Raw genomic sequence first — 14,850 nt, 5'->3', positions numbered from 1 at the left:
ATATTTTATTTTCGAAGTGAAAAAAATATCTAATGAGTTTAGTTCGGAACTCTTTACGTCAAATAGCAATTATCTTTGTGATTAAATTTTATTTTCTAAAAAATACACCATAAACCATAAAGGCATTCATAGTCGTAGGAGAAACTCACGTGATTTGAAGCTTCTCTTGCACGTGCAGTCCTCTTCTCTCTAGTAAACCCCTTTAAATAAAACTTATCAACTCGCATTTTATAGAAAACATAATTTGGAATAAAATAAAACTTAATATATATTTCTTAATTATAGAATCTAAATCAATGTGAAACTATACAATTAAAATATAATGACGCCAGTTCATCTCACTGTTGACACCACTTTTTTTTATGAAATGGGTTCAACTTGGTTTTGAAAATGAAAACGAAAATGGGAGTCGCCACCAATCTTTTTTGATGAGGTGTGATCGGATCACCTTAAAAAGTGGTTGTTTTTAATAAACGATTTAATTTTTATTAAAACAACGATTTTGGTCTACAAAATTCAAAAAAATAGGTTCGGGAGTCGATTACGCACGAGGAAGGATTAGCACCCTCGTAACGCCCAAAATTGGTACCTAGTTGATTATTTAATGTCTTTATGTCAAAAGCTGAAAGTTTGAAAAGATTTAAAATACGATCCTCGTTTATTAATGTTGATTTAAAAATGCTTTAATTAAATCAAAAATAGAAAATGCCTCCTTATCTCGAAGTAACAAGATGTCACACCCAGTAAGTTAGGACCAGACATCTCATATTTTGAGAGTGAATTTGCATTTCACTTTTTATTTAAACCTCATTTATTTTAATTTTAAAAGGATATTCAGTTACTTAGAATCAACGAGAAAAATCGAAGCCCAGTAAGTTAGGGCACAATTTCTCGAATTTTCTAAATATAAAATATTGCCTTTATTTTTTGAAATTTTATGTATTTGAAATTTGAAAAGATATTTTGCTATTTGGGTTTAACGAGAAAATCGAGACCCAGTAAGTTATGGTACAATTTCTCAAAATTCCAAAATGCAAAATACTGACTTATTTTTAAAAAAATTCTTGAATAGTTGCGGGTACAACACTTAAAGACATACATTTATTTTGAATAGTCCACGATGCAATGACATGAAATGAGATATGGTAGCACACACGAGACAATAATACACGAATACAATATCATGCAAGTGGACGCCAACGACATGAAAACGAATAAACGAATTAACTTACACAAAGGCGATAATCATACAGCATTCATCATTCAAATTCAAACATCGATAAATAAAGACCAATAAATTAAACAATAATTTAAAAGGTATAAAGCAAATTAAAATTAAATAAAACGTAAAAGAAAATTTTAAAATGATAATGATGAAATTAAAATAGATAATGCAAACAAAGAAATTTAAGGTAAATAATATACAAAAAATGATATATATATATATATATATAAGATAAAATAAATAATGTATATATAAAAGTATAAGATAAGTAATGTGAAGGAAAAATCTTTGTAACGAAAAAAAACAAATAAAACATTTTTGATAAATAACTTGCGTTTAAAGATATATAAAACAATTTTAAATAATAAAATAATTTTAACTAAATAATACATAAAATGAACATCAAAATAAAGATAAAAATGACAATTTAAAAGGAAATGGCAGAAAGCAGTTTATAATATTTGACATATAATACATCTTATCATAAAAAGATAAATAGTAATAATAAATAATTTATAAAAGCAAGTCAGTATCTTATATATATATAAAATTTGAAATGTAATATAGGAAAAGAAACTTAGGATAATATATATAAACCAAAACTGTTTAATATAAATAATACATAAAAATCTTAAAATAAATAATGATTGAACTGTTTAAATGAAACAATATATATATAAAAATCTAAACCGTTTAAAAAGTAAAACGCAATCAAAATAAACATGAAAACTAAAAAATAAAAGCAAATTTTAAATAAAAAAAAAGAGTCAAAAGGTCAGGGACTAAAATAAGACATGCGCAAGGGCGTGAGGACTGAAGAAAGAAATATTCCCATTTCCATGCGCACTGTTTTGCACAGGACCAGATTGGAACAAGCGCCAAAATTCTGTGGCCGAAATTTAGTAAATAGAAAAGTGCATCGAATGTGCCCCAGAACTGGAAGGACTAATTGCGCAAAATACCCATTAGGGTAATAATTACCATAAAAGCAACAATTTTTACTCCTGCCGTTTCATTCTTTTGCAAAGAATACACAAAAACAAAATAAAAATAAAAATAAAACAAAAGGGAGACTCCCTTTCTCTGCTAGGCCGACGGCCTCCCAAGACCTCCGTCGCGCCACCAACGTGTTCGGCGACCGGTGCCGGAAAGTGGTCCCGTTAGCCCCTGTTTCACGGTATCCTTGAAAGCCAAAGCTCTCTCAACCCACGGGAGTCGAAAACAAAGGAGGTCCACGACCGCTTGGACCCGATTCGGGCGACGGAGGAGAGATCCTCCGACGGCGCAACCACGGCCACCCGGTGAGTTCCCCTCCCCTTTATTTTTGCTTTTTGATTTTTAGTTATTTGAAATAGATTTGCAAAAGAAAAAAAATATAAAATAAAATAAGATAAAACAAATAAGTAAGAGAAAACAAAGAGGAAATTGCAAGGATTCAACCTTTGAAAACTCTGTTCTATTTTGATTTCTTGATGTGCCTTCGTAAAAAATACAACGATTAGATCTTGGCTTTTATAGCCCTATTACAACTGTTCATTCTCATTTTTTTTGTTTTTTGCTCTTTATTTCTTTGTATTCTTCTGTTGCTTGCATTCATTCTTCTCTGCAGGTGTCAGACGAGGCCGACGGCTGTGGTCAGAAGCGTGCATGAGTGAGCCTGGCAGCATGCGGCGCTTGGAGGCTTGGGGGCAAGCAGCAGCTAGGGTTCTCTGTTGCTGAAATTTTTTAATTTCCTGGGCTAGGGTTTAGGTTTGTTGTGTTTAATGTAACTGGACTGATTATTTTTTGTTAATTTGGGCTGTTTCGGGTTCTATTGGGCCCCGTGCAGTCCTCTTCTCTCTAGAAAACATAATTTGGAATAAAATAAAACTTAATATATATTTCTTAATTATAGAATCTAAATCAATGTGAAACTATACAATTAAAATATAATGACGCCAGTTCATCTCACAATCTAAAATAAGAATACAATCATATGACACCGTATAAAAATAATACAAATATATAAACATTTAATATTTAAACTATATTTATATAAAAATTAGTCAAAATTTGAGTTATAAGTAAAATAGTATATGCTTTGAATCTAAACGTTAGAGATTGTTTTTTTATTTTTTTATTTAAATATTTATATAAATGTTTATATGTAAAAAAAGCTAGTAAGAAAATGTAAAAAAATTGATTAAGCTCATATATTAAATTCACACCCAATTAAGTCATTGTCGTTAATTAAATTAATCAATTAAGCCCTTCCATTAATGATTTTTATCATTGACCATATTGACCGTTAAATAAATTAATGGATTAATCAGATAGTGACACTTGACCGTTTTTTGTTTAATATATATTTTTCCTATAAAAATATTAAAAATCATAAAAATATTTAAAAATATACAAATTATTAAATATTTAAAAAATATATAAAAATTGATATCAAGTTATAAAATTATAAAAAATAAAAAAATTCTAATAAATTATAAAATTAATACAATTCTAATAAATTATAAAATTAATAAAACATATTTAAATTATTTAAAATTTTATAAAAACATATTAAATTTCTATAAAAATCAGAAAAAAAACTTGTAAAAAAAGGTATAAAAATTTATATAAACTTATAAAAATTATAATAAAAAAACCCATAAAAATTTTAATTGGACAAGATCTGTCGATTGAACCGATTAGACTGAAATCAACAAAGGTATTGATCTGAAGAAAGCTATTAGACCAGTTGACTTGGGAATTGAACGATTAAACCGATTTTTTTATTCTGAAAACCTTGGCATATGCTAATAGTTTGATAATGAAATTTTGATTTGATAAAAAAATTTAAAAAAAAAAAAATCAGTTCAACCGTCCAGTTCCAGGTCAATCGGTCCAATGGCTTTTCTCAGACCAGTACCCTTCCGATTTCGGGCTAACTGGTCTGGTTCAAGTTTTTATTGTAATGATTCAATTTTCATCTATATTGGAAAAGCCTCATCACCAAATTTAATAAATCAAATTGTTCGAAAAGTTGAAATGAGAAAGTTACGAATGGATTATGAGTTTAAGAAGTGGGGATAGCAAATAATTAAATTGATTTAATTATTATAAATAGTATAGGACTAAATTAAAATGATGAGTAAATAAAAGAATTGATTAAGCTTATGCACGTACAAGTCCTTAAGAATCAATAACCCATAATTAATATAAGGTTAGCGGTTCGCTTTGATCCCAACCTTATATTTCCAGTAATTCAACCATCAAAGAATCATGACCATTGACTTATATAAATTGTTTTAATTAATTAAGCTTAATATGGACAAGTAGGTAGTGGAATGAAAGAGAAAAGCCATTCTCTTCTTCCACATTCGGTTCATCAAAGCAAGAAAGAAAAGAAAAATTTTGGTAGTTTTTCCTAGTATTCGTCAATCCAAATTCTTAAGGTAGGTAAGATTTTGTTGAACATGGACTGCAATGCAACAATAGACCAAGGAGCAGATCAGCAGCTGTAGCAGATCAGAACTCGGTCAAAGCTAGGAGCAACTTACTCATTTTGTTTCTTTTGTTTATTTTGATTATTTTGTAATGCTATTCAAGCTAAAATGTAACTAGACTTTAGAGTTGTTAGGATATGAATTTGACAGATGTAATGGCTGAATTATTCAGTTTTTCAATTTGTATTATTTTGTATTTCAAGTTACTAAAATTGATGGGAGCAGTTACATAAGTTAGGTAACTGTCATACTACTTTTGTAACACATATATTTCAAGGCTTTAATAAAAAATTTTGAATTGAGCCTCATCGGTTACTTGTTGTTTTTGTTTCAATCTTGTTCCTTTGAAATTGTTTGCTGTTTTATGAGCTTATGTTCAAGAAAGTTTAATTTTATTATGTTTGTTGCTGCCATTTTATCTAACAAATGGTAATCAGAGCCTTCTATCTTTGAGGACCTCTGTTGTTTATGTTTTAGTTTTCAAAACAAAGTCAGTATCGTGCTTGCAAAGTCAGTTTCAACAGCATGAGTTTTGCACCTCCTCCACCACCAGTTTTTGCTGGAGACAACTACCATATTTGGGTTGTCAAGATGAAGACATATCTTCAAGCACTTGACCTCTAGAGTGCAGTCGAGAGTGATGTCGAGCCAGCACCTTTAAGAGCAAATCCTACCATTGCTCAGATTAGGCAACATGGTGAGGAACGAGCCAAGAAACACAAAGCTATGGCCTGTTTGCAGAATGGAGTGTCAGATGTTATCTTCACTCGCATTATGGCCTGTGATTCCCCTAAGCAGGCATGAGACAGGCTTAAAGAGGAGTTTATGGGATCGGACAAGACCAGGCAGCAACAAGTCATCAACCTGAAAAGGGAGTTTGAAAACTTAAAGATGAAGGAGTCAGAAACCATTAAACAGTATTCTGACAGGATAATGGCTACTGTCAATAATATAAGACTCCTAGGAGAGGACTTTAGTGACAGTAGAGTGGTTGAGAAGGTGATCACCACTCTTCCAGAGAGGTTTGAATCAAAAATCTCCTCACTAGAGGACTCGAGGGATCTTACAACCATTTCCTTGTCTGAATTGGTTAATTCTCTCTATGCACTCGAGTAGAGGAGAGCTAGCAGACTGGAGGAGAACCCTAAAGGAGCCTTTCAAGTAAGAACCAGAGAAGGTTCTAGCTCAAACCAGAGAGCTAAGAAACCTTGGTTTGAGAGAAGAGACAAAGCAAAGAAAGAAACTAACAGAGAAGCAGGCAGAAGGAGGTTTCCACCATGCATTCACTACAAGAAGACCAATCACTTGGAGAAGTTTTGCTGGACTAGACCAGACATACAGTGCAAAAGCTGTAAGCAGTATGGTCATCATGAGAAGATTTGTAGAAGTCATGAGAAGGCTCAAGCTCAACCAGCACAAGCCAAGACTGCTGAGGATATACAAGCTCAATAGGAGCATGTGTTCACTGCTTCATGTTTTACAGTTGACAGCAAATGTAGTTGACTTGTGGACAGTGGCTGCTCGCACCACATGGCTGCTGATGAGAGGTTGTTTAAGGACCTTGACAGGAGCTATGTCTTAAGGGTCAAGATTGGAAATGGCAACTTAATTGAAGTAAAGGGCAGAGGTGATGTGGTGATTCACACTGGTTCAGGTAACAAAATTATCTCAAATGTGCTTTATGTGCCTGAAATTGATCAGAATCTGCTTAGTGTAGGCCAGTTAGTCAAGAAAGGCTATTCTCTAGTTTTTAAGAATGATTCTTGTGTTATAAATGATGCCTATGGTAGGGAGATATTCACAGCACCTATGGCAGACAAATGCTTCATGCTGGATGTAAGCCAGCTTGAGAAAAGAGCCTATGCAAGCTCAGTGGATGATACTGATATTTGGCACAAGAGGTTTGGCCATGTTAACCTCAAATCACTTGATTTTCTGCACAAAATGAACATGACAGAGGATATGGTAAAGGTTGATATAAGTGAAAGTGTTTGTGAGGTGTGTCAGCTTGGTAAGCAGACCAGGCTACCATTTTCAGCAAACCAAGCATGGAGGGCTCGAGACAAACTTGAGTTGGTGCACTCAGATGTCTGTGGACCAATAAAGACACCTTCACTGAATGGCAGTAAGTACTTTGTTTTGTTTATTGATGATTTGACCAGATTTTGTTGGGTGTACTTCATGAAACAGAAGTTAGAGGTGTTTGACATGTTTGTGAAGTTCAAGGCTTGGGCAGAAAATCATGCAGGGTGCAAGATCAAGGCCTTGAGGACAGACAATGGTACAGAGTACTTGTCTGAAAAATTTTAGAAGCTGTGTGAGCAAGCTGGAATTCATCATCAGTTGACTACAGTCTACACTCCTCAGCAAAATGGAGTGAGTGAGAGGAAGAACACGACTGTGATGAACATGACAAGGTGTTTGCTGTTTCAAAGCAAGCTTCCAGGCATCTTTTGGGCTGAGGGTGTCAATACCTCAGTTTATTTGCTCAATAGGTTGCCTACACGTGCTGTGAAGGACAAGACCCCTTTTGAAGCATGGTATGGTCTCAAACCTGTTGTTTCACATCTAAAATTGTTTGGTTGCATATGTTATGTTCTTGTACCAGCAGAAAGGATGACCAAACTTGAGAAGAGGTCAATTGCTGGAATATTTGTTGGTTACAGTGGCTGCAAGAAGGGCTACAGGATATTTGACCCCTCGACCAAGAAGATTTTGGTAAGTAGGGATGTTAAATTTGATGAATCAAGATTTTGGGACTTTGATGGTTCAGATACAAGTCCATTTGAAGAAGAGGAAGGTGATAGCAACTTGGAATTGGCAGAAAGAGAGGCCAGTAATGCCAATGTTGATGATGCTCCTGTGAGAGGGACCAGGTCCATTGCTGACATTTATCAGAGATACAATGTAACTATTGTTGAACCCTCAAATTATGATGAGGCTAGTAGAAGCAAGAGCTAGAGGGAAGCTATAAAGGCTGAAATTGAAATGATTCATAAGAATGATACTTGGGATCTAGTAGACAAACCTGAACAGAGAAAAGTCATTGGTGTCAGGTGGGTTTACAAGGTAAAATTCAATGCAGATGGCTCTTTGAATAAGCACAAGGCAAGGCTTGTGATGAAAGGGTATAGTCAACAGGTTGGCATTGATTTTGAGGAGGCTTTTGCTCCAGTAGCAAGGGTAGACACTATCAAATTACTATTTGCCTTGGCTACACAGAAGCATTGGAAGGTCCACCAGCTTGATGTTAAGTCAGCTTTCTTGAATGGCTTCCTTAAGGAGGAGATATATGTGGAACAACCTGATGGATTCAAAGTCCAAGGAATGGAGGACAAGGTTTATAGGCTGAAGAAGGCACTTTATGGTTTGAAACAGGCTCCTCGAGCCTGGTATGACAGAATCGATGAGTATCTGTCCAAACTCAATTTTGAGAAAAGCCTGAGTGAACCAACCTTGTTTGTGAAGAAATCCAATGATGAGACACTGCTGATTGTGTCAATTTATGTAGATGACTTGCTGGTTACTGGAAGCAAAATTAAACTGATTCAAGAGTTCAAGGAGAAAATGCAAATTATGTTTGAAATGACAGACTTGGGAATTATGAGCTATTTCCTTGGTATGGAAGTGTGTCAGACTGACCAAGGTATTCTCATTGGCCAACGTGCTTTTGCATCAAAGTTACTCACTAGATTTCACATGGAAAATTGCAAACCAGTGAGTACTCCTCTGGTTATAGGCCAGAAGTTGAGCAGCTATGGAGATGAAGAAAAAGTGGATGAAAGGGAGTACAAAAGCTTAATTGGATGTTTGTTATACTTAACAGCAACTAGACCTGACCTTATGCATTCGGTTAGCTTGCTATCTCGTTTCATGCATAGCTGCAACACATCACATTTGAAGGCAGCAAAGAGGATCCTCAGGTATGTGAAAGGAACCTTGAAGTTTGGAGTGATATTCAAGCCAGGAAGTAAGCTTAAGCTAACTGGCTACTCAGACAGTGACTGGGGAGGTTCGATTGATGATATGAGGAGTACCTCGGGCTATCTTTTTACACTAGGTTCGGGGGCTTCTGTTGGAGCTCTAAAAAGCAACAAACTGTTGCTCAATCGACTGCTGAGGCAGAATACATAGCAGCAGCTAGAGCAGTAAGCCAGGCTATTTGGCTTAGAAAATTGCTATGCGATTTGAATGATGAGCAATTTGAACCTACTGAGATTATGGTTGATAATCAATCAGCAATTGCTATCTCAAAGAATGTTGTTTTTCATGGAAAAACAAAACATTTTAAACTTAAATTTTATTTTGTTCGAGAGGCAGTGCAAGCAAAGGATGTAAGTCTTGCATATTGTAACTCACAAGACCAATTGGCTGACATTTTGACAAAGCCTCTTGGTGCAATGAGGTTTGAACTTCTGAGGGAATCGATTGGTGTTTGTTGCCTACAGTCCAAGGAGGAGTGTTGAACATGGACTGCAATGCAACAATAGACCAAGGAGCAGACCAGCAACTGTAGCAGATCAGAACTCGGTCAAAGCTAGGAGCAACTTACTCATTTTGTTTCTTTTGTTTATTTTGATTATTTTGTAATGCTATTCAAGCTAAAATGTAACTAGACTTTAGAGTTGTTAGGATATGAATTTGACAGATGTAATGGCTGAATTATTCAGTTTTTCAATTTGTATTATTTTGTATTTCAAGTTACTAAAATTGATGGGAGCAGTTACATAAGTTAGGTAACTGTCATACTACTTTTGTAACACATATATTTCAAGGCTTTAATAAAAAATTTTGAATTGAGCCTCATCGGTTACTTGTTGTTTTTGTTTCAATCTTGTTCCTTTGAAATTGCTTTTTGTTTTATGAGCTTATGCTCAAGAAAGTTTAATTTTATTATGTTTGTTCCTGCCATTTTATCCAACAGATTTTTAATTGAAATTTTCATGGATTGTGAATATTGAAACTTTAGCATGTTTTGCTCACTGTTTAGAATTTTCAATTGTTGAAATAAATTCAAGTTTCCATTATTGAATGCTGATAAAATTTAAATCTTGAAATCATGATTTTCATAATTGTATAAGTTTGATTAAGTGGAGAACATGTTAGATCATAATGGGTAATGTTGATTTAAGCTTAGTTTGGAGAATAGTTTATATGGATAATTTGATTAAATTGAATAAATGTTAAAAATTTATGTCATAAATTGAAAGTTAGAAGTTTGTAGTAAAGAAATGTTAAATCAGTTTTCAATTCGATAAAGCAAATCAAAAGTTATTACCATTCCAAATTATAAAATGATGAATTTTACAATCTTGAGTGCTTGAATTGTGATATATATGTATAATTAAGGGTCTGTTTGATTGAAGGAATTGATTTTCCGGAAAATCATTTCCAACTTTTCCAGCGTTTGATTGGCGGAAAACATTTTCCATTTGGAAAATGAACTCCAAAACAAGGGAAAATGGGTTACATTTTAGGGAAAATGTCTTACCCTTTCAATTTCCGTAAGACACTTTCCGTGCTCTCCTCTCTATCGCCTCCTTCATTCCTTCCTTCATTTTCGGTAGAAAATTGCTTCTATTTATCGATTTTCCAGTAACTTGTTTTTTTAATTATTCAATACTTGTTTTTTTAACACAATTACAAATAATTTATTTGATATTAATTTTTTCCAATTTATAACAATTAATATTGTGGCTTAATAATTGAGTATTATTATAAATAAATCATTGCAATATATGTAAAAATAATTTAAAATATAAAAATTTATTAATATATATCAATATATGTAAAAACAATTTTTTTGAAAAATATTTCCAGGAAATCTGCCAAACAGCCGAAAATATTTTACACAGATTCAATCAAACACCCGAAAATATTTTCCAGTAAATCATTTTACAGAAAAGTAAAATATTTTCCCAAAATCATTTTACGGAAAATATTTTACTGGCAATCAAACAGACCCTAAGTGTAAAAATATGCTTGATACAGACGTATATATGTTATATTGAGATTTTGATATCATGTTGAATTGTGTTATAATGGTGATAATAATGATCATGCCTTGTTAAATGATGTTAGACTTAATTCAGATATAGTTGGCATGTCATAGGGTCACTGATACAGTGGTTTACTAGCTCAAATTCCCTGAGGGTTATGAGCACATACTAAAGCCATCGTTGTCAGGCAACCCAAGATGGTAGAATAAAACAGTTCAGACAAATACTAAAAGTCATTATTATCGAGCAACTCGGATGATAGAATAAAATAGTCACAATTCCTAGAGGGTCGTGGACTTACTCATTTTACAGATCCAAGTATCCGTCCTAGTGACTATCGTTAGTTAATAAAAGCTAAAATGCGTAAATATTGAAAATGACATTGAATGGTATTTTGAATTATTAAATGCATCAGAATACGAAAGTATGAAATGTTGAAATATGTAATGAATGAGGAAGTTGGGAAATGATGTGATTATTGACTTTGTGATGGAGTAAAATAGCTAATGTTAGGTTTATTTATTTGTTTAAATCGAATTATATATATTGAATTTGAATTATAGTAGTACTATTGAGTATTCAATATTCAGTGTACAATTATGTTTGTTTCTGTACACAAGTCTTAGACATGAGTAGACATAGATTGACAACATTCAAGCATCAAACTCAACAACTTAGTTCAAGATATGTATTATTACCTCTTTTGTATGCATGTATGTATGTATGACTGACTTTGGGCTATATGACATGTACATAGGTTAATTGTGGTTTAATGTTGAGTTTGCGATTTGGTAACTTGGAGTTGATTAAGCTAGTTTTATATGAGTTTTGAATAGGCAAGTTGGTTGTTTGGGTATTTATGCGTGAATTGCTATGAAATGGTGGTGTGCAATTGTGCTTATATGCGTCAATTTGATGGTTTGGCATTGATATAAAGTTTAAGTATGTTTAAGGTTGTATTTGGAATGTTTTGAAGGTTTGAATTTGAGCATTTAGGGTCATTATATCATTCAGTGTCGAGATAGAAAGTACATGTTTTGAGATGTCTCGAGACTTTAAGAATGTTAAATTGTTATTTGGGTTGTTAAAATGGCCTATGTTTCGAGACTATTCTTTCATGTCTCGAGATAGAGTGGGCTTTGTTTTGAGACATGGAAACATCAAACCTAAACAAGTTTTGTCTTATTTCAAGTCTCGAGACAAGAACTCCTTGTCTTGAGATTTTCAAACACCGAAGCTTAATTGAGAAAATAGAGGAGGTTGGTCTCGAGACTTAAGGAACCTTTCCTAGAGACATCACTTCTAGTGCCTCAAGACATGTAAACATCGAAGCAAAAAAATCAAAAATAAAATAAAGTCTGTCTCGAGATAACACTAAAATTTGATAATTAAGTTTGGATTCGATTCCTAACTCTAAATTTGACCTTGTATAACTCCGTAAAATGATAATTTTGATTCTTGGACATTATGAATGTGTGATTGTGATTATGATTGGTGGTTAAATTGGTTTGGATGATAATTATAAATTAAATTTTATGATTGTATAATGAGATAGCCTAAGTTGCTTCAACAACGTAGTGATTTGGATCCGACAATCAGATTAGGTGTGAGGTGTTACATTTATGATTTTTTTTATAATAAGTTTACATCAAATTTAATTTTTTTTATAATTATTTACAATTTTTTTATTTTTAAGAATTCTAATACGTTTTTATTTTAAATGTTTTTTTAAAAAAAATATTAATTTTTTAAAAAATATTAATTTTATAATTTATTATAATTTATAATATTTTTATTTTTTATTTTTTCTAATTTTTTAATATTTTATGAGAAAATATTAGATTAAACCAAAAGCTACCACATGTCACCATTTGATTGGTGCGCCAATTTATTTTAACGGTTAACGTGGTCAATGACGAAAACTGTTAACGAATGAGCTTAATTGGTTATTTTATTTAAGGACAAGGACTTAATTGGATGCAAAATCAATATAGGGGCTTAATTGATATTTTTACATATAAATCTTATATAAAACTAGTAAAAGATGAAAAATATCATTATATTAATATTTGATCTTTTATTAAAAAAATTAAATAATTTATTTAACTAAATTGGTGTTGTGATATAAGTATAGATACGAAATAAAGTACGAACTTAATAAATAGCATCTTAGAACATAATTAGTATTAGAAAAAAAAAGCATAAAATATCATACAAATACACGAATTACCATGTTTGTAGAACCGAAGCAAGAGATTAATAATCTAAGTATCATAACCGACCATGAAAAGACAGAAGAGAGGAAATTGATGTTAGAAATTGTTTTGATAATTTACTCAGTACTCCCAAAGAGAACTGAGAATCTAATATTGTTCACGAAAAGTTTGACAAACTTTTATTATATTTGCAAGCAAAATTTATGGGGTACACACAACAACTTTCTATATTAACACCTCACCATCCCATTTTTCCCCTGCATCAAATCTCTCCACTTCCTTCCCATTTATCTCAATCTTTCCTTCCTTACAAATGCCATCAATGGCGATTTCTGGGCTTTATCTTCTTTTTCTAAATCTCTTCTCTTTTGGTAAATCTGTAATTTATAAAGTATCCTTGTTGTTTGTCTTTTTTTCTTTTCTTTTTTTTTTGTGAATCATTTTTAGTTGAAAGCTGATTTTGGATTCTAGTTGCATTGTTTCAACTTTGGTTTTAATGACGGTTTCAGGGACGATTCTGTCTTCAGCGACGCTTTTTACACTCCAAAACCATTGCAGTTTCATGGTATGGCCAGGTTCACTCTCCGGTAACGGTGCTGCGATTGGCGAGGGCGGATTTGTTTTGGCACCTGGTTCATCAGCTCAATATCAGGCTCCACCTGGCTGGTCAGGTCGATTCTGGGGTCGAACCGGCTGCACATTTGACAACTCTGGCTCTGGGAAATGCGTCACTGGCGACTGTGGTGGCGTACTGAAGTGTACTGGCGGCGGCGCGCCACCTGTCTCCCTGGTGGAGTTCACCATTGCAGGCGGAGGCTCGGGTGATAAGGACTTTTACGATGTCAGTCTGGTGGATGGTTACAACGTTGCCTTAGGAGTCAGGGCAACTGGTGGTTCAGGGGATTGCCAATATGCAGGCTGTGTCTCGGATCTTAATTCCAATTGCCCGCCCGAGTTGCAGGTCATTGACTCGGGTTCTGTCGTAGCCTGTAAAAGCGCCTGTGCGGCGTTTAACTGGCCTGAGTTTTGCTGCACTGGCGACCATGCTACACCTCAGACTTGCTCGCCGACGCAGTACTCGGTGATGTTCAAGAATGCTTGTCCTACAGCATATAGTTATGCTTATGATGATGCCTCAAGTACTCGGACTTGTTCTGGGTCAGATTATTTGATCACGTTTTGTCCAACTGTGTCTTGATTCATAATTATGGTTAGAATAAATGTTTATTAGTAGTTTCTTGGGTAAATTTGATGCTTGGTATTATGGGAATTTGTTGATTGGATTGTTATGTAACGTTGAAATCAAAGCATTTTTGCTTAAAATAGATGATAAAGTATGGTCTTTTAGTTGCAACATTTCGACTGTTTCAAAGATTGTGATTTTGTTTGTTTGGCCAGAAAGAAAATGCGCGCTTAAGAATGAAAATTTTCTTTCAGTATAATGAAATTCAATGAACCAACGATGAATGGCAGCAGGGATTCAAAAAATATGTATATAAAAATTAATTAATAACTTATGCTTATTACCTAAATTAAAGATTATTATCCATAACTAGAAGAAAATTTTTAAGATGAAAAAGAAAACAAAACTATAAAAATAATTATTTTTATATGATTTAAATTACTTTTTAATCATTGAATTTTAATTTATTACAAAATATCATTAATATTATCAATTTATAATATTTTAATCACTGTATTATTATTTAATAATAAAAATGTTAGGAAATTCTAATGAACTATATATTGTACCATTAAATGATATTGTGTCATCACGTCATTTTCAAATAATATATACATATAATCATATTTTTTATGAGGCGCACTAATACTTAAAAATAATATATATACATATAATATTTATTAAGGTAAATTACACTAAAAGTTACTTAACTTTTGTTTCAATAATAAAACAGTCACTCAACTTTCAA

General features: G+C 32.9%; 1 protein-coding gene and 1 long non-coding RNA gene across 2 annotated transcripts; both read left to right on the top strand.

Annotated features, from left to right (window-relative positions):
- Positions 1-2,229: 2,229 nt before the first annotated feature.
- LOC107904942 (uncharacterized) lies at positions 2,230-3,113 on the top strand. The gene is made up of 2 exons (XR_001686416.2): positions 2,230-2,526; positions 2,835-3,113. It is a non-coding gene; the product is annotated as an uncharacterized lncRNA (long non-coding RNA).
- A 9,827-nt stretch (positions 3,114-12,940) lies between these two features.
- On the top strand, positions 12,941-14,275 carry LOC107904943 (pathogenesis-related thaumatin-like protein 3.5). Its single transcript, XM_016831486.2, has 2 exons — positions 12,941-13,290; positions 13,429-14,275. Exons 1-2 carry the CDS (start codon positions 13,233-13,235, stop codon positions 14,115-14,117), a joined length of 747 nt encoding a protein of 248 aa, XP_016686975.1. The 5' UTR covers positions 12,941-13,232; the 3' UTR covers positions 14,118-14,275.
- The last annotated feature ends 575 nt before the right edge of the window (positions 14,276-14,850 follow it).

This window comes from Gossypium hirsutum, chromosome D05 (genome assembly GCF_007990345.1).
Source record: "Gossypium hirsutum isolate 1008001.06 chromosome D05, Gossypium_hirsutum_v2.1, whole genome shotgun sequence".
Classification (NCBI taxonomy): Eukaryota; Viridiplantae; Streptophyta; class Magnoliopsida; order Malvales; family Malvaceae; genus Gossypium; species Gossypium hirsutum.
The sequence above is the reverse complement of the archived record's forward strand: the minus strand, read 5'-3'. Positions and strand labels throughout refer to the sequence as shown.

What these genes read in the sequence shown, in the direction of transcription:
- LOC107904943 (XM_016831486.2), top strand. Translation starts at nt 13,233, where the DNA reads ATGCCATCAATGGCGATTTCTGGGCTTTATCTTCTTTTTCTAAATCTC. An exon ending in TCTAAATCTCTTCTCTTTTG is followed by an intron (nt 13,291 to 13,428) that starts GTAAATCTGTAA and finishes TGACGGTTTCAG; the next exon opens with GGACGATTCTGTCTTCAGCG.